Source organism: Pogoniulus pusillus, chromosome 9 (assembly GCF_015220805.1).
Source record: "Pogoniulus pusillus isolate bPogPus1 chromosome 9, bPogPus1.pri, whole genome shotgun sequence".
Classification (NCBI taxonomy): Eukaryota; Metazoa; Chordata; class Aves; order Piciformes; family Lybiidae; genus Pogoniulus; species Pogoniulus pusillus.
Genome location: NC_087272.1, coordinates 29,134,199 through 29,160,690, shown reverse-complemented (window position 1 = coordinate 29,160,690; position 26,492 = coordinate 29,134,199). Strand labels below are relative to the sequence as shown.

The 26,492-nt window shown below is 40.2% G+C and overlaps 2 protein-coding genes across 3 annotated transcripts in view; one reads left to right on the top strand and one right to left on the bottom strand.

Moving 5' to 3' along the window:
• The first annotated feature begins 50 nt into the window (after positions 1-50).
• Positions 51-12,128, top strand: VPS37A (VPS37A subunit of ESCRT-I). The gene is made up of 12 exons (XM_064149066.1): positions 51-261; positions 2,426-2,500; positions 3,355-3,469; positions 4,316-4,416; positions 5,662-5,878; positions 7,874-7,944; positions 8,962-9,089; positions 9,177-9,235; positions 9,327-9,395; positions 10,064-10,207; positions 10,937-11,017; positions 11,392-12,128. Exons 1-11 carry the CDS (start codon positions 134-136, stop codon positions 11,015-11,017), a joined length of 1,188 nt encoding a protein of 395 aa, XP_064005136.1. The 5' UTR covers positions 51-133; the 3' UTR covers positions 11,392-12,128.
• Positions 12,129-17,085: 4,957 nt separating this feature from the next.
• MTMR7 (myotubularin related protein 7) overlaps positions 17,086-26,492 on the bottom strand; it is a 46,287-nt gene continuing 36,880 nt past the window's right edge. The window contains exons 9-15 of one of the 2 annotated variants that reach the window (XR_010303449.1): positions 26,336-26,461; positions 25,524-25,573; positions 23,412-23,612; positions 22,295-22,435; positions 20,302-20,428; positions 19,341-19,836; positions 17,086-18,052 (exon numbers count right to left, since the gene is read on the bottom strand). Coding sequence is in view for 1 of the 2 variants with exons in the window: in XM_064149065.1 (XP_064005135.1) it covers positions 19,477-19,836; positions 20,302-20,428; positions 22,295-22,435; positions 23,412-23,612; positions 25,524-25,573; positions 26,336-26,461 (1,005 nt within the window). In the remaining variant the exon portion in view is untranslated. Of the gene's footprint in view, positions 19,837-20,301; positions 20,429-22,294; positions 22,436-23,411; positions 23,613-25,523; positions 25,574-26,335; positions 26,462-26,492 lie in introns of both variants that reach the window. The other variant, XM_064149065.1, reaches the window with a different exon arrangement.

Sequence of the window (26,492 nt, the reverse complement as noted above, 5' to 3'; positions counted from 1 at the left end):
CGGCGCCGCGGGGCGGGGCACGCCGGGCGGGGCAGGCAGGGCGGTGGCGCCCCGCGCGCAGGCGCGAGGGAGCGAGGCCAGGCCGCGGTGCCGCCGGTGCCCCGCGCCCGCCGTGGGCTGCTGCCGCGGGAGGATGAATTGGCTGTTCCCCCTCAGCAAGGCCGGCAGCTCCTCCGCGCCCGCCGCGCCGCTGCCCGCCCTCACCAGCCTCCAGCAGCAGAAGCAGCGGCAGATCGAGTCCCTGCGCGGCGCCCACGCCTCGTGAGTGGCCGCGGCCGGGCAGGGGGCGGCTTGTCCGACATGTGCCCTACGCCGCTTTGGGGTCGCTGCGAGACCGCGCCGCGGTAGGGTGTCGTGTGTCTCTACACACATACCCGGGGTTGTGGTTTCGCCTTGTCCCATGACGGTGAGGCCCGGCTGGGTCCTGCCGCCCTTCGGCCGTGCGTGGCGCCGGTAAACAGGAAATGGAGCGTCCGCTGCCGTTGTAGCCTGAGCTGGCCAAGCCCCGTGGTGTTTCGGGGGCGAAGGCTTCTGCTGGGGTGTGCGGAGTGGCGCCGGTGAGGCGGCCGGGGAGCGATGTGCCGCGGAGTGCTGGCGGGCTCTAGGGCAGGAGCGCGGGTGTGTGGCGGGGGCACAACGGGAGCAGGCCCGCGGCGGGGACGGAGGTTGCACTTGGAAACAGAAAATAAGGTTTGCTGGCTGGGCGTCTGTCGGTGTGGCTTGGTCGGGCGGGGTGTCTGGTGCAGATTGCCGTGCTCGGTGACACCGGCCGCTTGATCCGAATGCCGGCTGAATTATTCAATGGATTTTAAAGCCCGCAGAGAGGTGCGGTTTGCCTGTGCTGAAATAAAGCTCTCTTTCTGGAAACTGGCTGTGGGATCATAGTTCTTAGGAAGCTAAGAACAAACCGCGCAGTGTGGAGGAGCTGTGTGTCACAGCGGTCTTAGCCGCAGTGGCAGAGCAGTCTTGCTGGCTCTACAAACTGTTTTTCTGATGCACAGTGCTAGTCTACTAACAACCAAACTGTGCTTTAGTAACTGGTTTTATTTATAAGCTCACCAGAGAGCAGGTTTTTCCTGTTTAACAGCCACACTTTTTACAGCAAAATGCCTTCATTTATCCTGAGGTGCCCCAGCTTGTTGTACGCTGACCAGCTGTTGTCTGCATGTTTTAAAAGGAGACCAGCATTACAGCATGCTTTTCTAGGCTGTCCGTGGAGCGATAAATGCCTCCAAAACGGGCCAGAAAAAGGCAGGATGTTTTCAGTTGCTGTCATACAGAGATGAGGATACTTACTGTATCCCCAAGGGTGATAATTACACATCACTCACTGTCCTAGTATTTTGAATTATCACACAGAAAACACGGCAGTATTGTCTCTTGCTTAAACTTAATCGTGTTCAGAGCAGATTTCCCAAATATTTTTATTTAGGAGTTCTTAAGTAGAAGTTTTTGCTGGACTGGTGCTAGTAGTCTTTTATTTCTACCTTTTCCACTCTACTAGAGAAGTGAGCTTACTGCAAATTATGTTCTTCACAAAAGGGTGATCGGTTTTTGTCAGTCATCTTGCTGAACTGGTTTACTACCAGTTTATGCAGGCATCAGTTCAAGCAGAGGCAAAGAGGGAATGGTTCCTGCACCCAGGAATGGAAATGAGGGGTAGGGAAATAGTAGCTGTTCAAATGTAGCTTGACAGCCAGGTAGACTTGCCTACCTGATTGCTCATGACGAACTGTGGAAGAAAAAACCCAAACAAACCAAAAATGAAGCAGGCAAAGGAGTAAATTCTGGCAGACGTAGTTTTCGTAAGAGATACTTATTACTGAAGTCTGAGTAATAGTGCCCCAAATTCTGTGGTTTTTTTTTTTCCCAAAGATATGTGTACTTGTGCAAGTTTCCAAAGTACAAAGGTTTTTTTGGGTGAGATTTCATGTGCTTGCTTATGGACTCCATAGCACCTCAGATCTACAGGATAGGGATATGCATTAAGCATTGTGTCAGTCTTGTTTCCTAAGAAATGATTAAGCAAACACCATTGTAGTGGGGCGTTTTGTCTCATAAGTTTATTTTCTTATCCATTTATGTGTATCCCAGCTGCTCCTCACTGAAATGCTTAAAACAGAATTCTTGGCGTGGTGTAGCTACCTAAACTAGGTGTGGGTTTTTCTGTATAGTATTGGATCATAAAAGCCCAGGTATATGTGGTCTTAATTTCATTTAAGTAGTTAGTCTTCCTTTTCAGGATCCACTACAGGTTAGGAGCTTGAAAGGAAGGGGTTTTTGCTTTAATATTCAGTATCACATTCTGAAGCATATGAACTTATTCCAGCATTTTCAGTTTTATTCTTAAAGGCTTTTCAGAACTTCAGACTTTAGACTGTTAGATTGACCATGAATTAGATACTAACAATTTCTTCCTTAACAGCATTGCAGAAATTCAGAAAGATGTGGAATATCGACTGCCGTTCACTGTAAACAACCTGACAATTAATATCAACATGTAAGTAGGGTGTGATACCTCTGTGCATGTTTTGAAAATTAAAATAGTGCTCAAAAATAGTAGTTATAGAACATAAATGACTCCCATCTCCTAATGAGTTTCAGGAACTATAACCTGGATTTGTGTTAGTAGTTGTAGTGGTACGAGTGAAACTAGTTCTGCACAAGTAGATGCTCAGCTGAAAGCAAAACTGTATTTTGTTGTGCCCAGCTCCTAAGCTCCCTATGTGTTTTTAATTGAAAGCAAGTAGAATAAAACTCATGAGGGTTTCAAATTACTTATAATCCTCTACAACTGAAAATAAACTTAATTAGTAATTTAGTAATAGGCTGCAAGTTCTAACTCGTACCTCAGTGAAGCTTCTGGATTGTAACTTAAGTGATTTACTATAACTTTTCCTGTGAATTTACTTTGAGGGGTTCTTTTGCTCTGGCAAACATTGATGTTATTCACGAGTTTTTAATTGCTTTAGCCTGATAACCTGCCAAATGGTGTTGCAGGTTACACTGCAATGTCTTTATAGTAATAACATCTGTATTGGAAGATACTCTTGTTACACTACAGCTTTTTCTTTGTGAACATAATTGCTTCATTGTTATACTACCATTTTGGCCAGTAAATAAATGCTCTCTTCAGCTCTATGTAAGTCTGGTATTTTAATCTGTCTAACTTCTAATTTTGTAAGTGAATAATCCTTCCGTGTGCTTCATTCACTTTGTCATTCTTTGTAACTCTTTATGCAAGGAAAGCAAATTTATTTAATTAATAATAACTTTTTTCTTGTATAAAAAGATGCCATATGCAAACTTTATCATGGGATGTAGCTGTAGTAATGATTGTTCTTATATTTGCAGCTTGCTTCCACCTCAGTTTCCTCAGGAAAAACCAGTCATCAGTGTTTTCCCACCTGTGAGACATCATTTAGTGGACAAGCAGGGAGTGTATGTGACTGGGCCCTTAATAAGTAATGTATGTATCAATTGTAGCTTCAACTATGTCTGGTGTTAATAGTAGTTGAATACTAATACTTATGCTAAGAAAAGACCAGTGTACAGATCCTGATCCTTCTCAAACTGTATTTTGAGTGGTCTGAAAACAAGAATTCATTAGAGTTCAGTCTGATACTATTTATTCCTTCACTGGTACCATTTACGAGTTGAATACTGCATGTACCTAAAACTGTTTTTAAATTAGGATGGCTTAGAGAAAGTTCCTTTTGCTTTTCTTGTTAATACCAATAGCACGATTTTTGTTTCTCTACAGTGTATTGCAAATAAGGGAGAAGGCTGCTTTAAGACTGTTTTGTAACATGGCTCTTTCTACTCTAATCCTATTAGAAACATGTCAAGATTTCAGCTCTAATATGCAGGATTTTAATGTGCTGTTCTTTTGGGTTCTTTTCTCCCTTTGCCAACAAGGGTGTAGTAGCTTTTTTGGGGTGGGGTGGAGAAGCTTATGACTTCATCAGAATTGAATTAATGTATTTTGCCTCAAATCTTAGTGGGTTTCCTGTGTTTTTCCAAATGTAACTTGGTGACTAAGGTGGGTTTTGTCAGCTCTTCATCAGAAGCGTTGTGCTTGATTGACTCTCCATTGCTAATGGAATATACTACATAACTTTAGTTTCTATTTAGTTCTGTATTGCTTTGTCACTTTATTTGGAGCTTCTGTACACACAGTGTAGCTAGTAATTCCAGCAGTGCTGTATAATAAACAGTCCAGTTCAGCATGTTTTGGAACTGTTAGATTCCAGGCATATTTTTCCTCCCGCATTGGGTTTGGTTTTGTTTATGTGATTGTTTGTTTGTTTGTCAGTTTACAATGCACTCGGATCTTGGAAAACTTATTCAAAGTTTGCTGGATGAGTTTTGGAAGAATCCTCCAGTTCTGGCTCCCAGCTCAACATCATTTCCATAGTAAGTATCAGTAAATGTGATGAATAGAACTATGTTGGTTTTTTTCTAAAGAGGTGAAACAAAGTATTAGGATGGCAGGAATAGGAATAATGTGGTGGCTGTACTGGGAGACAGATGCCCTGCCCTTGCACAGCTTCACATGCATGCTTGATAGCTCTTTTGAGAAAACAAGTGCTAGATTTCATTGGAGTTACTGATGTCAGCTTGCTGATATTAATTTCTGTTCTTCTCTTTTCTTGCAAAGGAATAAATGCTTACATTGTCAGATGAAGTCTTGAATTTGATGTAGGCAGTGAGCTTAGCCGTTGTGTTTCTTCAGCATTCCATTCATGATCGCCAGGCTTAGAGACAGGTTTTGTTGCACAACTGCACAACAGAAGTTGTGCAATTTAAATAATTCTATTAAATATGCAAAAGTGATCTGAGACATTATAGCTTTACTAGTACAGCTGTGGTTCTCATGGTTGGCTATACTGGTTCAGATGCCAGCTGCAGCTGTGATTTTAAAATAAATAATTCATGTTATTTAGAAGTAATTAGGTGTGTGTTGCCTGAGCTGTTAAATGCCATACTAGCTGTCTACAGCTACCTAAGAGGATGTCCTGGAGAGGCTGCTGCTGGTCTCTTCTCACAGGTAAACAGTGACAGAACAAGAGGGAACGGCCTCAAGCTGCAACTGGGTAGGTTTAGACTGGATATTAGGAAACATATTTTCACAGAAAGAGTGATCAGACATTGGAATGGGGTGCCCAGGGAGGTGCTTGAGTCACCAACCCTGGATGTGTTTAAAAGTCATTTGGAAATGGTACTTGAGGATATGTAGAGTAGGGATAACAGTTGGATTTGGTGATCCTGAGGGGCATTTCCAACTGGATGTTTCTGTGATTCTGTGATAATTAAGAACTAATGTGTGACACAGATGCATTTTCAGGACTTTTAGATGGGAATTATTTACACTCTCATTATTTTTTTTCAGAAGTAATTTTCTTATAATTAAGAGTGTGAGTGTGTGTTTGGCTGCTCTCCAAGAATGTAGTTCAATGGCTTTCTGTATTATATTGCAGTATAAGACATAAAGTAGGTTTCCTATGTTGGATGTAACTGAGAACAGAATATGCAAAAAAAAAATTAATTTAAAAATTCAGTCTTATGTCTTGTATGTGGTGTAATAATTATAATTCAAATTATAAGAAACATGCTCTGAGCAATTGGTTGCTCATGATTGTGTTTGTTTGTTTTTTTAAGCCTTTTCAGCAAACCAGCTGGAATGCCTCCTTATGCTCCTCAGGGGTTTCCATTTCTTCCTCCATACCCACCTCAAGAAACTAATAGAACTATGGCAGCTGTGCCTGTTGCTGAATCAGTTTCTTCAAGCTACACTACAGACAAGCCTGCTGCTCCCTCTTACGGCGTCATTGCTGATCTGCCACTACCTGTTCCAAGAGCAGAAGCAGCGCTTCAGGTCTGTGCTCTCAATTTTGCTGCTAAAGCTATCAGACACTGGGTACAAGCTCGCTGAAAGGTACACAGGGTATTGCCCCAGAATTCAAGGGAACAGTCTAAGTGACTACACTTCATTGTTTTGCTGGTGCTAGGAAAATGAAACTGTTATTCTGGCTTTAGAACTGTTGAGGTTGGAAGAGACCTTTTGAGATCATTAAGTCCAATCGATGAAATGTTTTTTTGAACAAATTTGAAGTCAGAGCAACAAGTTTGTCTTCTTGAATTTCAGTGAAACTAGTGTTATGCTAATTATCTCTGAATATACTTTCTGGAGCTTCAGTCCCCCGTTCATAGAATCGTGGAGCAGTCAGGGTTGGAAGGGACCACAAGGATCACCTAGTTCCAACCCCCCTGCCATGGCCAGGGACACCCTACCCTAGATCAGGCTGGCCAGAGCCCCATCCAGCCTGGCCTGAAACACCTCCAGGGACGAGGCCTCAACTACCTCCCTGGGCAACCCATTCCAGGCTCTCACCACTCTCATGCTGAAGAACTTCCTCCTCATATCCAGTATGAACCTACCCAACTCCAGCTTCACTTCATTCCTCCTAGTCTTGTCACTCCCTGATATTCTGAAGAGTCCTTCCTCAGCTTTTTTGTAGGCCCCCTTCAGATAGTGGAAGGCCACAACAAGGTCATCTCAGAGCCTTCTTTTCTCCAGACTCAGCAGCCCCAACTCTTTCAGTCTGTCCTCATAGGAGAGGTTCTGCAGCCCTCTGATCATCCCAGTGGCCCTTCTCTGGACACACTCCAGCACGTCCATATCCTTCTTGTAATGGGGGCTCCATAACTGGACACAGTACTCCAGGTGGGGTCTCACCAGAGCAGAGTAGAGGGGGAGAATCACCTCCCTTGCCCTGCTGGCCACAATTCTCCTGATGCAGCCCAGGATCTGGTTGGCTTTCTGGGCTGCAAGTGCACACTGCTGGCTCTTGTTGAGCTTCTTGTCCACCAGCACTCCCAGGTCCCTCTCCTGGGGGCTGCTTTCCAGCCAGTCACTGCCCAGCCTGTATTTTTGCTTGGGATTGCCTCAACCGAGATGCAGGACCTTGCATTTGGTCTTGTTGAACCTCATGAGGTTGGCTTGTGCCCACCACTCCAGCCTGTCCAGGTCCCTCTGGATGGCATCCCTTCTGTCCAGGGGGTCTGCTGCACCACACAGCTTGATGTCTTCAGCAAACTTGCTGAGGGTTCACTCAATGCCTCTGTCCATCGTGCAGCTGTGACTGTTCATCAAACCACAGAAAATGTGATCCTTTTCTCTATGTGACATTTCCTGCCCAGAACCTACCAGGTGAGAATGATGTAGAGTCTTAAGGCTTTGTGTCTAACTACTCCTGTTTTCATGCTCAGAATAGCTTCTTTTCACAGACCTTGTATGTGTGTACTCACAAACTCCCTCTCACTGAGGTACTCTAGAAGAATTTTTTTTTTAATGTCCTCCAAAAACTTTCTATCTAAATGTTTAATCTTTCATCATATCTTGTCTTCAGAACAAAAGCTCTCTTCATCTTGGGAGAGGCAGTCTTTTGGCTTTGTAGAACTTAAAGTTTCTGCATTCCGTGAAGGCAGACTTTTCCCTTGTCTAAAACCTTTTTTTTTCCCCAAAGGATTACAGCTTTAAAAGCCACTTGAAAGATATAAGAATGCAAATCTTTGTTCTCACTTCCCTGACTTATACTCCTGTGTGTTTCCTGAGTCATCCAGCTGTTGTCAGATGGAGGTCATTTCTTACAAAATCGACTCATCTTTTATAACATGCCATCCCCAAGTATTTTGTTGCTGTGGTTGTGTTGAGACATCTGTTCAGAGACTCAGTGCTGCTGCTTGCTACTGCTTTTCCTACTTTTCTTATTGCTGGCAAATACTTCTCTCTAGTTTTGGATCTAATCAGGTTAAACACCAAGAAATTTCTCTTCAGAAATCCACTTAACATTTCTAAACTTCTCTTTAGGTTGGCCAGAATGGATTTACTTACAAAATGCCTGATATTCCTGATACATTTCCAGAACTCTCAGAACTAAGGTAAATTTTCAGAAGGTAGCAGATCTTTCCATAGCCTTGAAAAGACAATTACTGCTGGTCTGTAGGTGATTTTTGCCAGAAGTCTGTGTATGTGTCTGAAAGATTTTGGTAGAAATTATAAATAGGAAGTCTAATACTGAATGAGCTTGTAGAGTCAGAAAGGAAGTCAGTCTTGTAGTCAGATGTGTTGCTTGCTTAGAGTTTTATCAGCATGAACAACATTTTGGTATTCAGTACCAGGAAAAAGTACTTATTGTTATGTTTTCCTAACTGCCAGTTTTCTGCTGCCTTACCAGGGACTTAATTTGCACCAATACAAGTGTAACTTTTGAGAGGAAGGAAGGAGACAGGGTAAGGGACTTGAGATCAGTTTACAAATTACATTCTCTTTAAATTCAAGAGGGTTGTAGAACAGTTCAAACAGGGTAGACCACTCTGTGGCTTGCCATGTGCAGACAGGTTGGGCTTGATAAACCCCGGTGGTAAATAAATTGTGTGCAGGCTATCCTTGTGCAAATCACTTTCACAGCTAAACACTTAACACACAAATTAGAGAAATATTTTCATCAAAAGCAGATCTTGTCACACTTCAAAAAAAAAGTAAGACTTATTGTTCCCAGCAGTTCACTTAGATCTCATGAGACAACTTACTAGATCAATTATCTGGGACTGAGTAGATTACAAAGTAGCTATTAATTCTGAAAGGGGTTTAGAAAATTGGTTTCTATCTGATTGCACATCTTTATGGTGGTGTCATAGTTTAATGGTTGAAAATTCTGACCTTTGAAAAGGAAAAAGACCTTTGACTGGAAAGCCTTCTTTCTGTTTTGTTTTTGTTTCCCTTGACACACTGCTGCAGGTAGTAGAGCCCATAAACCAGGAGGGAAATTAAGATGTCAAGTATTGTGTTTCTGTAAAGTCCTGATAAGTGCTTCAGACTTTGGGCAGAAAGTAGTGACTTTACAGACAAAGTTTGCTGTTAGCTTTAAATCTGCTTTCTTTCTGTTTCAAATATAGTATATCGCAGCTGACCAGTATGAATGAGCAAGAGGAAGTGTTACTGGAACAGTTTGTGACTCTACCGCAACTGAAGCAAGTCATTACTGATAGAGATGAGTTAGTGAAAAGCATTGAAGAGCTGGCAAGTAAGATGTCAAAACATCAGCATCTGTGGCTGTGTTCTACAAACTGAATCCTTTAAGAAAAGTAGTAATAGTGACTTTCTTTCACAGAAAAAAACTTGCTGCTGGAGCCTAGTCTTGAGGCCAAAAGGCAGACAGTGTTAGATAAAGTAAGTGGACAATAAAATGTTTTTCAGAAATATTAATTGTAATATTCAGGTTTTGTCAGGGGGAAAACATTCTTTTTCTTCTTCTTTCCAGTATGAGCAACTCACACAGATGAAAGCAGCCTTTGAAAAAAAGATGCAAAGACAGCACGAACTGAGTGAGGTATAATCTCTATATCATATATTGCTCCTGTAGTGCTACTGTTTTTGGGGAGGGTGGGGCTGAGTGGTTATTTTAATGCTGCAATAGAAGCTAAGTTGGAAGGAGAAGAGTGTGGTGAGCATTTAGAGCTCTTAAGTATGATCCTGGGTCAAACCAGTGTTAAGAATAAAATAGCAGCCCTTCTCCTTAAGTAGGTGCTTTTCCCTTCTCTTCCTCTCTACAACCATTTCAAGGGTATTTAGTAGCTGAACAGTTAAGTGTGGGATATTTGTACCTTTCTGTACTTCTCAGGTTCACTACTGACTTTCAAAGGTAGATGCTATTTATTGAGGACATTGGAAATGCTAGTTTTACTCACAAGTCATGCACTCAAGGACTTGTCAGATTTCCAAGGTAGGGGCTTTATACAGTGGAAGGTAAAAGTTGAAAAGCTTTATATGTTCATGAAGATGATTGTGAAACAAGCTCTAAGCTTAGCAGTGCTTTTCTCACATTGAATCCTTTCTAGTTTAACAATCTATGTTGCTTCCTGGAGATGAATCTTCATCTGGTCACTTAGGCTTTTATGTAGTAGTCATCATGCTCTGTTCATGTATTCTTTATTTATATAGCCATTTATCTTTCTTCTTGGAAATGTAGGTTTTCATGGAGAGTTTTTATTTCCTTAGAGTTGCAGTCCAAGTGCTCTGCAAGCCAGACTTAAAGTGGCTGCTCATGAAGCCGAAGAGGAATCTGACACTATTGCAGAAGACTTCTTGGAAGGCAAAACAGAAATAGATGACTTCCTTAGTAGCTTCATGGAAAAGAGAACGGTATGTAATATACAATTCATTCTGACTGGAGAGACAGAGAATACATCGTGAATCAAGTTAAGACAGAGTTTGAGTGGTTCTGTGGTACAGAACAGTGCTTTAGTAAGCTCCAGCAGAAGAAAAATATCTCCCTACATGGCTGCGGTATACTTAGAATATAATTTGCATTCTGAAGGCACATCTTTTTAAGGCAAGAGTGCAAAAGTCTCCTGCATTAGAACCTAGTCACAGGTGTTTGCAGGTATTTTCGTGCCACTTTATTCTACATCTTTTATAAATACAGACAATTTAAACTAATTTAGAATGTTAATTTTAAATCTAAGTCAACATAGAATGAATGGCATGTTACATTAAGCGACCTGAATGTTTACTGAACTTTAATTATTCTGATGATGGCTATCAGTGAATAATTTTTGAGATTTAAAAACTACCATTCTTGCTCATACTGTGACAAGAGCAACTTGCTGAGCAGTGTACCCCTCTGTAAAGATGCCTAATAAATGGATTTCATAACATAGAAAATTATTCTTTCCTCTTGTAAGCAAGTATGGGTGAAATAATGTGATCAGTATAGAGTCATTCAGGCTGAAGTTTGGAAGGCAGGATAGTTTACAGGGCTTTCCTTTCTTGAAGAGCCTATAAAGTAGCTAACATTTTAAGGAGAAACCATAGTATGTGTTACTAAAAGAGTCCTTTTAGATTTCTCTCTTTCTGTGCCTTGCTTTTTAGCTCTGCCACTGTAGACGAGCCAAAGAGGAAAAACTTCAACAGGCAATAGCAATGCACAGTCAATTCCATGCTCCACTATAGGTAAACTTCTGTTTCAATATTTGTGGTGAACTGCTTGGTTTGGTTTTTTTTTATTGTGTGGTTTTTTGGTCGGGTTTGTTTTGGTTGTGGTTTTTTTTCCTGGGGAGGGGGTGGGGAGAGGGGTTTGCGTTTTTTTTTTAAACTGGGAGGGGGAAATAGTTTTGTTTTTGGGTTTTGTAGGATTTTTTTTTACGGTTTACCTCATTGTCCCACATTTAGAAATTGTTAACTGCAAATGGATTTGTTGCAATACTTAAGTGTTCTAACAATGTTGTCTGTGGAAATGGAGCACCTACTACATCTATTGTTAGTTGTATTTAAAACTAACTTCTGGAGGAGTTAAAATATCTAATTGTGGAAATTTATCTTTACAGATTTCCTGCAAACTACATCTGCCAAGAGAATGAGTGACAAACCCAATAAAGCACACTTTTTAATAACTATTATTTGCAAATAAGCATTTCACCTTGTATGGCTGTATTTATAGAAGAGATTGTATACAGAGTTGGGATGGTTTTTGTATAAATTAGAATGAATGTCTCTTTATATTCTCATTGTACTCAAGAATCCTTCTATTGCAATCTTTGCACTAATTTCTTGTATTTATTGTTGATAGTCCTGATTATATTTAAGTTCCTGCTGCTATACTCCATTCATCAGAGATTAAATACCTAAACATGTAATTTTGACTAGCTTTTTACATTTTTATAAAAACATAATAATATCTTTTGTATTTTGAACTTTAAACATGGATTTGGCTTGATCTGTGGAAGAGTTTGAGATAACTGGTGTCAGGACTTTGGAGACTGAAGAAGTTTGTTATTGGAGATTGTTGGTGGATTCACAAACTGTCTTTGCTTGAAGCCAAAATGTTTAAGAACAGTTTTTTACTTTAAAGTAATAACACAAAGCTAAGCATAGCCTGTATTGTGTTTTGGATAAGTAGATTTGGATGAAGCAAAGGATGTGTTGGAACAAATTATACTGGGATCAAAATAGAGTAAATGATCTCTGCATAAGTTTGGTATGTTGCTTAGTAGCACTGATGCACTTGATTTCAGAAGTGGCTTGGTACCTACCACTGTAATTAAACACAGTTTTCCTCTAACAATTTCATATTTGTGGTTACTTAAATAATCAGGTCACCTACTAGATTCTGGTTTATGCATTGTGAACATGTTCATCATGTGAGGAACTGCACTTTACAAAAAATGGTTCTGAATTTCTTTGTGAAGTAGCAGTTGGTTTTGCCTAATTTTAAGGAACAAAGAAACTAATTTGGATGGACTTGCATAATGTGTTAAGTTAAGGCTGTGATAGTTTGGAAGTGAGACTTAATTTTGCTGTTTTGTCTTTGAATCTTGCCTCTGGTGAGCTGTTTGGCTTTTTCAAGGATGAGAGTCTCTCTAGTGAGAATGGCTTAGAACAAGTACAATATTCTATGGAAGACAAACACACCCCTTAAACACATTTTCTCTTGTGCTTGCAAAATACATGTTCTTTTTCTTACTCTTGCCAGTGCATTGGATTTTCATGGAGACAGCCAAATTGCATAAGAAGGAATTGGTAAAGTTAAGACATAAATACGAAAAACCATTGATTAAGTAATGTATGGGGATCCTGCTTTTTTCTTGTCAGGAAGCAGTCTGAAGATAAACCTCTTAGCCAAGACACTGCCTCTCTGTTACCTAGTTAGGGTCACAGAACATCACAAGTTTAAGTCTCAAACTAAAGCCTGTCAGTCCAAGTGTGTAGTTTTCTGTATCGCTAACCTTCAGTCAGTCCTAAACTCAACATTTGCTGTAAAAATGCAGTCTTTCTTTTGAACTGAAGAAAAGTGGGTGATTTTGGAGTTACAGAAACCATGTAAGTGGAAGAAATCTGTCCCACAGGCCAGTGAATCTTCAGATGGGGCTTTAGTGTCAGCTCTGTCATTCTGCACAGTACTGTGATTGTCTGTCTTAAGGTACTGCCTTTCAGGACGAGTAAAGTACTGGTATTTGATGGACTTTTTTCTTTGTAAAGACGGTCCAAATTCTGGGATTAGAGGTCCCAGCAGAGCTATAGACCATATCAAAAAAGATACTGAGGTGCCTAAAAAAAATAAACATGTTGTAAGTGCCACGGTTAAGCAATAATTTTAGACTACCTTCTACTGACTGTACATAGTGCTGTGATATATTGCCATAAGCATTTCTGCTAATGAGCTAACTAAAGCCCTAATTAAAAATTACATGGTCCAGGTTCCCAAGTATTTCTGGGCTTGTCTCTCTGAGTTAGTGTGATTTGTGCTGCTCTGGAGCAGGATTAGATGTAACTCACACCCATTACCTTCTTGGCAAACTGTTATTTCTGTGCTGTGTGTAAAGTTATCTAGCTAACAATCTTACAGACTTGACACGCACTTCTCTACAGGGCTGGGTTTTCTGTTACTGCTTCTTCCTGTGAGCTGAGAACGGAGCAGATGAGGCCTAATATTTGGTGCTAATCCCGAGCTGGGCTAGTGTCTTCTTTATGCATTTTGCAGTGGCATGGAATGACAGACTTCCGTCCTCATCTGAATCCTCCTGTTGAATGTTATGCTGTGTATTAAGGTGCTCTACTGTTGAAGACTGAATCCACATTCAGGGGATTGGTTTTCCCAACCAGTACAAGTTCTCCAGCACTTCAGCTTTTGCTCTTGTGCTAACTTATGTTAGCAAATTTATGTATTCAGGACTTCTTCATAGAGCCCTTCTGATAGTAGTGGAGTAGTCTAGAAAATGTCAAGTGTTCAACACAGGTTCTTAGTACAGGTCAGGGTTCTTGTTCAGGGATATGAAAGTTTAAGGTCTCCTAGAAAAGAAGCACTAGAGGTCTTTGTATTCAACAGTAGTGTACTGGGTAAGCTAGCAGTGTCCTGTCACATGCAAGAATGGCCAGCCTATTTCTGACCTTCAAAGGACAAGCCAACCTGCTGCTGGTTTGGTGGTTGTTTGCTTCTTCTTTTTCCTTTTTTTTTTTTTTTTTTTTTTGGTGCTTCTAGGTTGGTTGTGCCAAATGGAACATTTTTCCTTACAGGTAATTTTCATACATTCACCATCAGGGTTAGGTTTTTTGACTTCAGCACACTGCTGGTTCACTGTTAAGCGTAGTCCTTACCTTATCTTGCCAAAATATGCCATGAAGGTGTAAATCCAACTATAGGTACTTCCCTTTGAAGTGTAAGAGAATAGAAGTTGCCATTAGATGAATATCTTTTGAAATGCTCCAGGTAAAATCTTACACATGATCTGGGAGAGTAGGCTACACATCGTGACACAGTGACTGTTTCTGGAGAGCTTTACACTATGTCATGCTCCAGCTGAGGTGTTCCGCCAAGCAGGACAAGGAGATAAAAGGGTAAGGAGCTGGCTTGTTTGTTGTGTTGCAGTAGTTTGGGTTGTGGATGAGGGTACATTCTGTATTGTAACTACTAATTGAATGTGCATTTCGCCTGGTTTTAATATCTGATCTCACTGCTGTATGTTTTCTGTAGCTGTCTCTTGTTCCTTCCTGAGTCAAGTGACTGCTTAAATCTGGAACTGAATTTTCCACATAGCAGTTGTAACTGATGCTATTGCAGACCAGAGGAACTCTTAAGTCTGAAATCCAAGTAGATTTCATTTTGGGGTAATCTCGTTATGCAGTTGTTCTTAATGGTACATTCTTCTGGGGCTTAGGAAAGTTCAGTTCCTAGATTTCACAGTGCATTTCAGATGTTAACCTTTCTGAAAGATGGGCATGATCAGGTATGAACAGTTATGCTAGCTAGCACTACAAGCAAGGGACTAACATAAAGATAGTTCTAAGCAGTAGCTAACGCTCCGCTATGGCTCTACATATTCATGCAGCTTTGCCACTTTGGCCCTTAACTAAATGTGTAAGTTAGAAATCTTGTAGTCTTGTTTTTGTCTTGGTTCATACTATTCTCTTCAAAGAGCAGGATAAGTCTTTCTGAAAGAGATATTGAGGAGATCTGCAGGTAAAACTACATTAAAACTGGCAACAAAGTTATCACAGCCTTACTGTGTACATTAGTCCAAGCAGTAAACTATGTTAAACTTGCAAATAAAGGCTTGGGTGTTTCTAATATATCATGTAGTTTTCTAGGGAGAGAGTTGGGCATTGCATTGCAGCACTTCTTGGTCAGTACAGTATTGTGTTGGAAACAGATGCAGTAAGTGTCTCAAGGACAAACTTTCAATCTTTGCATGTAGTGACTTGAGTTTTTCCTTTTTAACCCTTTCAACAGCACTGATGCTTGGAGACAACTTCACTAAAGTGGGCTTTGAAAACTACTGCATCTCTAGGTAATGCCATATTTTGTTTAGATACCTGTAAGAGATGACAATTTGGAGCTTTCATAAGCTACAAAGAAAGCTTGTGTATCAGTAAAACCTTAGCATAAATGACTGTGACCTTTAGTATTCAGAAATTATAAATTAATCTGAATAACCTTGGCAACCAGCAGATTCATGAATCCTTGGCTGAATTCAGCCAACATCTTTGGCACAATCAGAAGGTTTCATTAGCTTTTTACCAGTATAATGTATATTAAAAGACCACTAAATTTTATTTTAAGGTTTAATATTATTTTACTTCAAATTTTAACATTATTTAATTTGCTGCCTCCAGCTTATCTTTCCTTCTCATTGCCCCATGCTCTGACAGAGCTTCTGGCCTCTGAGTTCAAGGTTTGCTGTGGGTCTTTGGCAGATTTTTCACTGGGCTTAGTACTGTGATCAGTTGACCTACTTTAAGCTTACCCCACTACAAGTTCCTTCCTGAGTGAATTGTCAGTGACTTACCTGTCCTTGGCAGGATTTTTTTAGTCACTGTGATGCTTGGCTGTCTCTGCACTACAGTGTAAGGATCACCAGCCACCCTAATAGCTACACTTACCCTCCAGCCTATGCATAGAAGCAGCCTCTTGCCTCAACTATGTTTGTGACTCTTGTGCAGGTTGAAGCATGAAAGCATCATTAGCTGGTCAACAGTAGCAAAATGCTTACCTTCTTTGCAGAAGCTACCTCTGCTTTCTTGTTGCTCAGTTGTTACTAGTCAGTGTCACCAAACATCCTCCATGCTATGTAAGCTGGTGCTGTGGCTTGGCCCTATCGTCAAAGGGCATGGCTCTCCTTCTGCTAATTCCACAAAGAGCTCTCCTTCCCTACTTCTCTCTTTTCTTTTTCCTGTCCTTTTAATTATATCCTTCAGTCTGAGTTGTGTGCCCTCTTCCATTTTTTCCCCCTGTTTGTCAGGTTTTAGAATCCATCACCAGTTTACCACCTTTGTCTTGTGTAGAACTACCAATAAAAACAGCTAGTGGATGTGGTTTCTTTCTGTTCCTTCGATGATGATCTTTTGTAGAGAACAACCTGAAGCTAATGAGGTTAAAGTTGCACCGCAAATATCTAAAATGCTCTTCTAGTCCTTTCTTTCCAGCAGTTCAGTTATGTTCATGTGTGTCCAATTTCAGGGCTTACACCAAATTAGCAAAGATTTGCAGCAGCAGGGACATTCCCAGAAACCTACAAGAAATCAGTATAATTCACTGTGGTTTTCTCAGCACTTTTGTTTTGCATCCTCTGAAAAAAAAACAGCACAACCGTACTGAGTAAAACACTCCTATGTAATTAACTCAATTGACAGAAGCCTCAAGGTTTCTTAGCTATCTGTTGCAGATTCGTCCACATCTTAAAATACTGGATTCAAGTTTTGGAGTGGGGAAGACACAAAAACGCCCTAGTCTCGGTGACAGAGTGACTCTTGAGTAAACAAAGAACTGCATTGCAAATACTGGAAAGCCAAACAGAATCACAGAATGTTAGGGGTTGGAAGAGACCTCAAAAGATTGAGTCTAACCACACACACCCCCCCACCCCCCACCCTATGCCAGAGCAGGATCACCTAGAGCAGGTCACACAGGAATGCATTCAAGTGGGTTTTGAGTGTCTCCAGAGAAGGAGTCTCCAGAAGCTCTCTAGGGAGCCTGTTCCAGGACTCTCTCACCCAAACCTTTGTTCCATTCTCTGGGCAAAATAACATAACACTAAATGACCTAAATGTTTATTTGAAGTTGTTTTTCAGCAGGTTAATACTGCCACAAATACATACATAACAATGAAAGCAGTAATAGCTAAGGTAAACTTCCAAGGACTAAAAAAATGCATCACAGAGGGCAGCTAAATAAAGGCTTTATATAAAAAGTTAGTATGTTAATATGTCAGTCGTAAAGGTAAGTCACAAGGAGTTGCATAAGCGACATGAAGACAGTGCTTTCAGTTTGCATATATTGCTGCTCTGCATTTATTTCTAGGCATGTCTAAGAGGACACCAAACCATCATGCACAATTTTACACTTTAAGGATGTGCAATAATACTGCCCTTTTTCTAACTCATCTGTAGGCAGAATATTTCTGCCTTTTGCTTTCGCTGCTGATTTTACAGTAATGTTTCTTCACTTTGAGAAAACTTGTTCAAAATTCTCCCTTAATATCACTACTTTTACAAGGTATGTTTAAAACATGAAACCTTTTTTGAAAGTGCAATTAAAATCAGGACATTATTAAAAATCCATAAAGGTTAAAAACTGGAAGGCAAGATTCTCAACAAGGTACAAATTATAGCTGTATTTATTTCAATTGAGCCACAGCCATTTGTCAAATTGAAGATCTTACCTGTCCAGTGTTTAATAACATTAAGAATTGACCTACTTTCTCAAAGACAGCAGCTCCCTTCAGAGGATGTTAGTAACACTGAAGTTTATGTATTCATTTTTAGTGATAAGTTCATAGAGCAGAAGGAAAAGCCCATTCCATAAAAGCAGACTGAATAGAAACTCTAAACTGAGGTATATTTATAGAACTTACTTCTGCCTGTCTGTATGTGGAGTAGGATGAAATTTAATGAAAGTAAACTTCTGTTCCTACCGTTTTGCTTTACTAGAGTTCAACACCACATTGCCTCCAAGCATGTAAGAGCAGCCATATGAATTGTATTTTTAACTGCTTCCTGTAATAATTTCAAAGCAAACAATCAATCAAAACAAAATGAAAAACAACCCAAACAACACCTCACCCAACCAAAGAAAATATCCAACCCAAAATCCCAGAAGAATTACATCCTGATGCAGGAGGCTGTTTAGTCGGTTTCAAAATATTCTAGAATTTAAATATTTTTCAGTGGTTTGCTTCCATATCTATGATGATGAAATCTATTACTCCTACTCTTGAAAATTCTTAAACCAAGTATGGTTAAACTTTCTCTTGTGGTGAATCAGTGTTTTTCTCAAATTAGCATACCAGTGCTCTCTTCAGGTTGTCCAATCCTAAAGGGGAGATTCTGTCAGGATTAAAAAATAACTCCCCTTGTGGTTTATTTTGAACAAGAAACTTGGAGGAAATGTTCTTGATGGCAGTTCATTTATGGGTATAACCTTCCTTGAGTTCTGGATTTGGAGAGGCACTTTCATAAACGATTTTTATAAGTGATAGTGGGTTCCCTATGCTCTACTGTGTATGTGCCTCGAATATACTGAAGTAACAATCAAGACAGGCTGGAGAATGTGGGGGTTTGTCACTTTCAAGATTTTAGCTTTACATCTTACATATGTGGTTTGGAGCATGGATATAAGATATAAACAATCAAACCTGAGAACAAAACATAGCTGGTAGAGCAAACTCTACCTGTCATTTTCTAATGCTTTACCTCAACAGCTGTGGAAGTTCTGCTCACAGGAATGACTGAACTTTCAACACTGGTTGAGAGTTGGATACAAACGCATTCCTGTGGAGCAGTAGCAGCAGCTGCTTGCTAAAAGATATTTTCACAGGATCCAAGTTTTGTTTGTCTCCTACATGAGCATGTCCATTTGTTAATTCTCCTTTGCCACATAGGATTCTAGTAGCAGAATATGTAAATAATTGTTGGAATTCAATTCCAACATTGGAACTTGACTCTCATGAAAACAAAAGTGAAGCATATACAGAAGATAGCTGAAGGTGAAAGAGCTCTATCAAAAAAAAAATTTGACTGATTCACCAGTAAGACTAACACTACTGAATCTTTGACCTTGCTCCTAGGTGTGAGAGAGTACTTTGGAATTCTACATCTTTGGAGAAGAACTATTGTTTCATACAATAAATAATTATGGAAATATATGATGTAAGGAGTAATTATGTACAGCAGTGATAAAAACCACATTGGCTTAACTAAATAATTTAGAACAGTAGAGAATACCTTTCTTTAGCAGTGTGTCTTAGAACTAATAATGGCTTGTTCTGCTTAGATCTTTACTTACACAATTGCACAGTTCCCTTTCTTTGGATTATTTCTTTAGGCCACAGACCGCTCGCATTCTTCATCTGATGAAAGGATGGCATTCCAGTCTATGAAAGACTCAGCTTCATCTGCATCCTTGCTGTTGTGAAGGTATTTCAGACCGCCAGAAACACAGCCTCATCTGAATCCTTGCCACTGTCTTCACTCTGCAAGCAGCCACCTCCACTTGGGGACCTACAGCTTAAGTCCTCCACACCGGACTCCTGATCACTGTTAGCTGAGAGGTCAGGATCAGAGCTTTTCAGGTTGTCTTGTGTCAAAATCAGGGCTGAATCCTCTTCATCTCCTTGTGACGGGCTCCGGGATGGGAATGATTTCAGATCATTGCTGTACTCCTGGGGTGTGTTAGCTAAGCTGTTGTTGGAAGTAGAAAGGCCTAACTGTTTGCTCCGGTCTTGTTGCTTACTCTTGACTGTACTATCATTTAATTGTGATTTCTGAAGATTTGCCAATCTCTGAAATAAAGGAAAGAATATATATTGCTATGGACACATTTAGGACTCAGTAGTCCTCTTATCTGCCTGCTTTTCCTGAAAAAAAGTTTTAAAAAAGAAACTTCATTTCAGAGCCTAACCCAGCTGGCACCCTTCGAACTGCCTGTTTGCATTGATGGAGCACGAGAAGGGCACCATTTACCAAACCCCAATGATCTACAGCTTCCTTCTCAGCTACAGAAGGACATAAAACTTCTTTCAGAAGTAGTTTTTCTGCATCAGCACAGGTAGAATTTTTTCCCTAAAACGTCCACAGTTGTGTCTTAAATGGGAAACGTTCACAGTAATTTATGTGAGAACAAAGATGATGGCTGAACATCCTCATGACAGAAAAGGATGCAGCGTGTAAGGAACTCCACAGCATATGGAACTGCATTTCCTTTAACATCAGTTAAGTCTGGGGCATTGAGATCAAGTGTTTATTACCTCTCCTAGGACCTCCAGCTCTTCTTCCAACTGCTGCGTTTCTTCCTTCACTGCCATCAGATAATCTGTGACTGACTGTCGAGGGTGCAGCCCCTTTTCAAAGCGGTTGTACATGCCACTCCAGAACCTGGAATTGATGGGAAGGTCAGCAGTTTTCTGATTTGGTGAGCTGGTTTCAGAAGACTTAGATACACATATTGTCCTAAATGATCCATCTGTGGATTCTTCTTCATTAGAGTGCATACACAAAGTATTTGCTAAGATTTATGGTTCCTTTGCATTTGCTCTGTCCTGAGGATACTCTGTGGACATGAACAGCTTGAACCAATTCTGATACACAATAGAAAGCAAGGTCAGGGTACCTTTGAGTTAGGTCACAGGGATGAAGATGGGTCCCTGAATGCAGGCTTTTGCTGCATTCTTTTCTTATTCTATGTTGGGCTTTGGAGAAACACTACCTATAAACCAGCCAAGATGAGAGCTAGGATTGCAAAAAAAAAAAACTGTCTATAAATTACTGTTATTTAACCTCTCATGAATCCAACTTTGAAACGTTGTATGCTTGGTTTTGGCTGGGGCCAGGGTGGTAGTTGTGTTTGAGGTGCAGCTGGTTAGCAGGTTCTTTTCCCCCATAAAGAAGAGCTAACATTAAGAGTAAAAAACAGTGTGATGTCCTGTTAAAACTTAAATTGCCATTCTGAACTGGCCTCTGGAAATTGCAGGAAAAGTATTGATTTGAGAGTTCTCTTCCTGTTCTATGGAATTATTTGACAAGCCTTTAAACAACTGAGTTGCTCTCTTTTCAGGATGAAAGGAGTGTAAGCTTGCAGCTTACACTGGCACTCCTCCTGTGTTCTCTCTTCCTAGCAATACATAGCCACAGCCAATCTCCGAGTATGTCACTAGTTCACCAGACAGGTTAAGTAACCACGAGATCTGCCCTTGGCTGCAGCTGTCCAGCCAAGAAGCTGACAGATATTTTCAGACACAAGCGTGTGCTCCTCGGTGGTTCATTATTCCTACCTCAACAGTTGAAGTCACCTTCCTCCTTGTGTTTATCATCTGACAGCTCATGCTTGGAAATCTTTACCCATCCAAGTAATTCCATTAAAACCAACAGGATTACTCAACTGATGGAAGAACTGCAGTATCAGTACTTCTGTTATAAATCCCTCTATCCTAAAGAATATGATTAATGACTATTTTTAAATTGTTTTAAAGTGGATGTGACCTGGGGCAGCAGACATGAAGGAATTAAATGCCTGTCATTTAGTCTGTTTATTGATTTTTTTAATGGGTGCTTTCACTTGCAGCTCTTGATCAAACTTGCAGCTGGAAAACGAACTGATCAATATTACTTAAGTTACAGTTTTCATTCATTTCTTTAAGGTCCATCATTTTGTTTAGTGGCACATCTAATTACTCAAGTCAGAATATCAACAGCAACATTTCTAAACTAATGATATTGTGTTGCATTTTGAAAAAAAATGAAATATTAAGCAAAACTTATTGTGTATAATTCCAGGTATCACAACAACATAGGGAATACCTGCTTTTTACTTTACTAAACACTTGTTTCAGCAGCAAAGACAAATGATTTCTTGAAATCTTCCTCTTTGGTTTTGATGCTAATTGATCCAAATAAATACCACAAAATTTTGGAATGGAGGAAGTTGAAGCAACTTCAAGTTTAGAAACTACAGACAAGAACAGAACTGAAAGAGACCTTCTAAGTGGAAGAAATGAGTAACCATGAAATTAGGACACACAACTATCAATATAGATTTAATCTTAAGCTTCTTTTCAGACTAATACTCTGTTGTGGAATGGTGCAGAGGTGTTGTCTCACTGTGAGCACACAAGAAACAAACAAGTTAAGACTGAATTTACTCTCTGTAGTTTACCTTCTGGCATGAGAAATACTCAAATGCAAAGGCACTTTGTTCTATACTAACATATCCTACAATTCTCATTAGCAAGTGACACTGCCTACTTGTACAAGAAGTTGCATGGAGCCATCTGCAGGTGCAGGGTCCCTTGAGTTTGGCTGTGGTCTTCTCTGTACAAAGGATTCAGGTAATCAGCACGGTTTTTCCACAAGTGAGCCCACAATGAATATGTTCGTTCTTGGACTCTGGAAAAAAAAACAAATACATTAAAATCTCTACTACAATTCAGGTATACTTAAGCTTCACTGCAACATTCACTCAGAATCAGCTTTTTACTTCCTTAACAGAATTAGACAACTTACACAGAAAAGCAGAGACCCAGATTCCTTTATTTGTTGCTAAAGGCAAAATCCAATTCCTTTGGTATTGGGATATGATGATCCATGAAGGATTTTAAATGGACTGTGGCACAAAGGCTGCTCTGCATCAGAGCAGTGAAAGGGACTAAATGGCAGCAGCAAGGAGTAACTCCCACCTTCCTCATCACTACTCCTGACACATCCAAGGTACATGAGAAAGGCAGGGGGTATCATGATGTACCTGAGTAACCAGGGCCCCAGGAAGCAGAGACGTAAGGAATGATATTATTGTCCCTGTTTGGCCCTGAGGGCAGGTCGATTGTTCTTCTGCTCTCTGGTTCCAAGGCAATGATAAATTGTTTGCTGGGCCCTAGATAGGGCTACCAGACAGAAAGGCTGTTCATAAGAAAGTCCCTGAGAGATCAGAACTAAAAGTGTCCAGACATGTGATCCAAAGGCAGATTAAAATACAGAAGAGCAACAATTTCTAAACTGAGGACAGGACTAGAGTTAATATCTTGTATTAGAGCTGCAGTGATAGCTTGCTGTGCATATTGTTAATGCTGCAATAAGGGCTGGGCCCCATGGCTGAAGGGTCTAATGCTCTTGTCAGTTTTTGCTAATCCTTGTCACGCACACTGTGGATTACACTCCCAGCAGAGCTACACACTGCAGAGGATCAACTTTTTTTGGCATTAATCTGCACTACCAGAAGATGACAGCCAGGTAGTCTGCACTGCACCCTGCGTCTTACACAAGCACCTACACATAGACCAGCAAACGTCCAACTTCTCACTACACCACCACCCAGAAACCCCACACCTAAGTATGCCACTGCTAACTAAAGACAAGACTTTCATACTTCAATTCTCGTCTCTCCTTCTGGCTGTTACACAGGAAATTCCCAAACTGGCAAGAATAGATGTGATGCTGTATGTGGATGAGGAATCTCTCGTTGAATTCAAAGGCACAAGGAAACTGTTCCATTAATTGCCAAACACACTCGATGAACTGGTCGATAACAGGGGATATCTCCTTTGGATCTCCATCTAAATTGCCATACCTGAAACAAGACAAGATACATTCAGTTATAACCTGAAGTCCTCCAGGAAAAAAAAAAAAAAAAAGAAAACCAACAAAAATCAATTAATATTAATCAAAACAAGGCCCTGACTTTTATTGTGCAAGTTACATTAGGCATTCATTTCTAAAATCTCAGCTGCTACTGAGAAAAAAAAATAAGCTAGAGTCACAGAGTAGAATGAAGGCAGAATTTACCAAATGCAAAGCAAAACTTTTGGCACTTGTTGCATTACAGCTACTAACAGCTGGCTGCACTCTAGCCATGTTTTAATGCTTATAATATAGCACAGTAACATAAGTCACCGTAAGAATGACTTAAGGACAAAACCAGTCACTCAATGGCAAACCATTGCCCCAGACCAGAAAACTGAGCAGGAGAGGAACATAATAAGCTTGGCAAAACAGTTTAAAGCTGCCCTCTCTTGGTGAAATTTTTAGAAAGGGGGAAATGATTGCATGCTACTGTAACTGTCACCATCAAACTTTCTGTCCATAGAATGTCTCTTGGAACCACTTGCAAAGAAGAAAAAGAGCCTAAAAATAGAACACACTTAGACATAAAAAAATATTTTGTAAATCTACATAATAGTAAAGAACATCTTCAATTGATTATTCTGCTTCTCTAATGTGTGTGTATATATATGAAAAAGAATTCCATAAACATCTAAAATGGAAAGCTCAGACTCAACTATTATGATACAAAGAAAATGATATTATATTAAATGTAGTCATTATAGCTGCCTTCCATACCAATACCTGAAAGGATCCTACAGGAAGGCTGGAGAGAGACTTGTCATAAGAGTCTCTAGCAATAGGACAAAGGGGAATAATTTTAAGCCAAAGGAGAGTAGGTTTTAGACTGGGTCTCAGGAAAAAAGTTCTTCAGTATGAGGGTGGTGAGAGTCCAGAATAGGCTGCCCAGGGAGAATGCGGACACCTCCTCCCTGGGGGTGTTCAAGGCCAGACTGGATAAGGCCTTGAGCAGCCAAGTCTAGTTGAGAGGTATTCCTGCCCAAGGTGGGGAGGTTGGAGGAGATGATCTGTAAGGTCCTTCCAACCTAAGCCATTCTACGAGTCTATGATTCTGTCTAGAATTTCACAGGTGGTGCAGAGCTGCACAGGTTTCCTGGAAGTTTTATTGTGTTTTTTGAAACTAAACCAGATTTATATGAAAGCCAAGCACTTAAACTCCAATATAAAAATGCCATTTAAAAAGAATTACAGAAACTAAAAAGAAATACAAGAAAAAAAGAGAAAAAATGAATACTTACCCATGGTCAAATACATTAAAGTATCAAACATTTTTTATTACATTATAACATTTACATAGATGTACAAAATACCTTGTCCACGTAGATGACTTTCCACTTCACTTTACCTGGTGTTTCTGGGCAAATTCTACTCTTTTCATTAGAACAGAGTGTAATAGGAAGAGTATATTTTAAGTAACAAGTAACTTAAGGACATGCCTAAGATTAAGCATTGCCCTAGAAGACACAGACTTTGCCAAGCAGGGACTTATGTGGGGCCTCTTGGCACTGGGCATCTACTGAAAGATGTGCTGGAATCCAAAGGGATTTTGTAAGCCACATATATGTTATTTCTGTATCCCGTGGCTCTCTGAGCGCTCACAGCAACTGTGAGATCAGCACTCAGGGTTCCCAGTAGCACCCTTGGAGTGCATATATAAGAAAAGACTGATATGAAAATATCCCACTTAGATTTTTTTTTTCAGGTAGCTAAATTATATAAGAGGAGGAAAAGGTATGGTGGCTTCCTGAGGGCATTTTGTTGATATGCTGTTGCATGGCAACAGGGAAGTGAAATCAGGATAGCAGCAGATACTGATTACATAAAAAACGCATAGAGAAAAGCCTTGGCACTGCCTTACCTGTGGTTAAATTTGTGACCAAAGGAAACCCAGTCTTTTTCAATTAGCACCTAAAATGACAATAGTGCATTCAGTGTTGTGGAGCAGAGCTGACACTTGTTGAAGCAGGCAGAAGAGTGATGTAAACAAGCAGTACTGAAATCCCAGTTAATTCTTAGGAAAAACAGAAAAGTGACAAGCAAGAAAGACATAAGCAAGCAGTGTTGGGATCCCAGATCACTTTTAGAATAAGCACTGCTGCCAGCTCAAGAGGGAGTAGCACCTTTCCTGGATGCAGACAGGATGCCAGTATTTCAGCACACCTTCAATTAGCTTGATTCATCATTTTCTAAAATAGAACTTTAACATGTTTCACACATCTGTTTAATAGGTGACCCGTAACTTGAGAAGCATTCCTAGATGCTTTACCAGCTCTGATTTCCTTGGGAAAGGAACTGATTTTCCAGCATAATTGCTCATTTCAGTCTGGTGCCTGGCAGTTCACAACTTCCGACACTCAAAACTTCACTGAATTCTGAAAATGAATGTGAATTATTGCTTGAGAGAAAGCCCCTTGGGCTGCAAGGGAATTTCTTGCTCAAGGTCAGGGAGGAAAAAAAATGAGTATGCAAATGATCCCCACCTTTGACAACATTCCTTACAGAAACTGAGGAACTGTAACTTGGGACTGATCAAAAAGTCCTTTCCTTCCTACTTTAAAAAGCAAACCAAAGGTATATTGAATCAAAGTTTACTTTCCACTAAACCCAAAGATACTAATCTTCAATTATGCCATAATAATTTATTTACTCTGTGAAAGAGAACCTGCTTACCATGAATCCCTTCATAGTTCTGTAATATGGATCCAATAGAAGGCTTGCTACAGAGCAAACCTGAGCTGTCCTATCCCAGCCATCAGAGCAGTGAACAAGCACACTCACACCTTCCTCAGCCACAGCCTAAGGATACAGGAGAAGTCAGAAATCTCAT

What these genes read in the sequence shown, in the direction of transcription:
- VPS37A (XM_064149066.1), top strand. Translation starts at nt 134, where the DNA reads ATGAATTGGCTGTTCCCCCTCAGCAAGGCCGGCAGCTCCTCCGCGCCC. An exon ending in GACAGCACGAACTGAGTGAG is followed by an intron (nt 9,396 to 10,063) that starts GTATAATCTCTA and finishes TTATTTCCTTAG; the next exon opens with AGTTGCAGTCCAAGTGCTCT. An exon ending in GCTTCATGGAAAAGAGAACG is followed by an intron (nt 10,208 to 10,936) that starts GTATGTAATATA and finishes CTTGCTTTTTAG; the next exon opens with CTCTGCCACTGTAGACGAGC.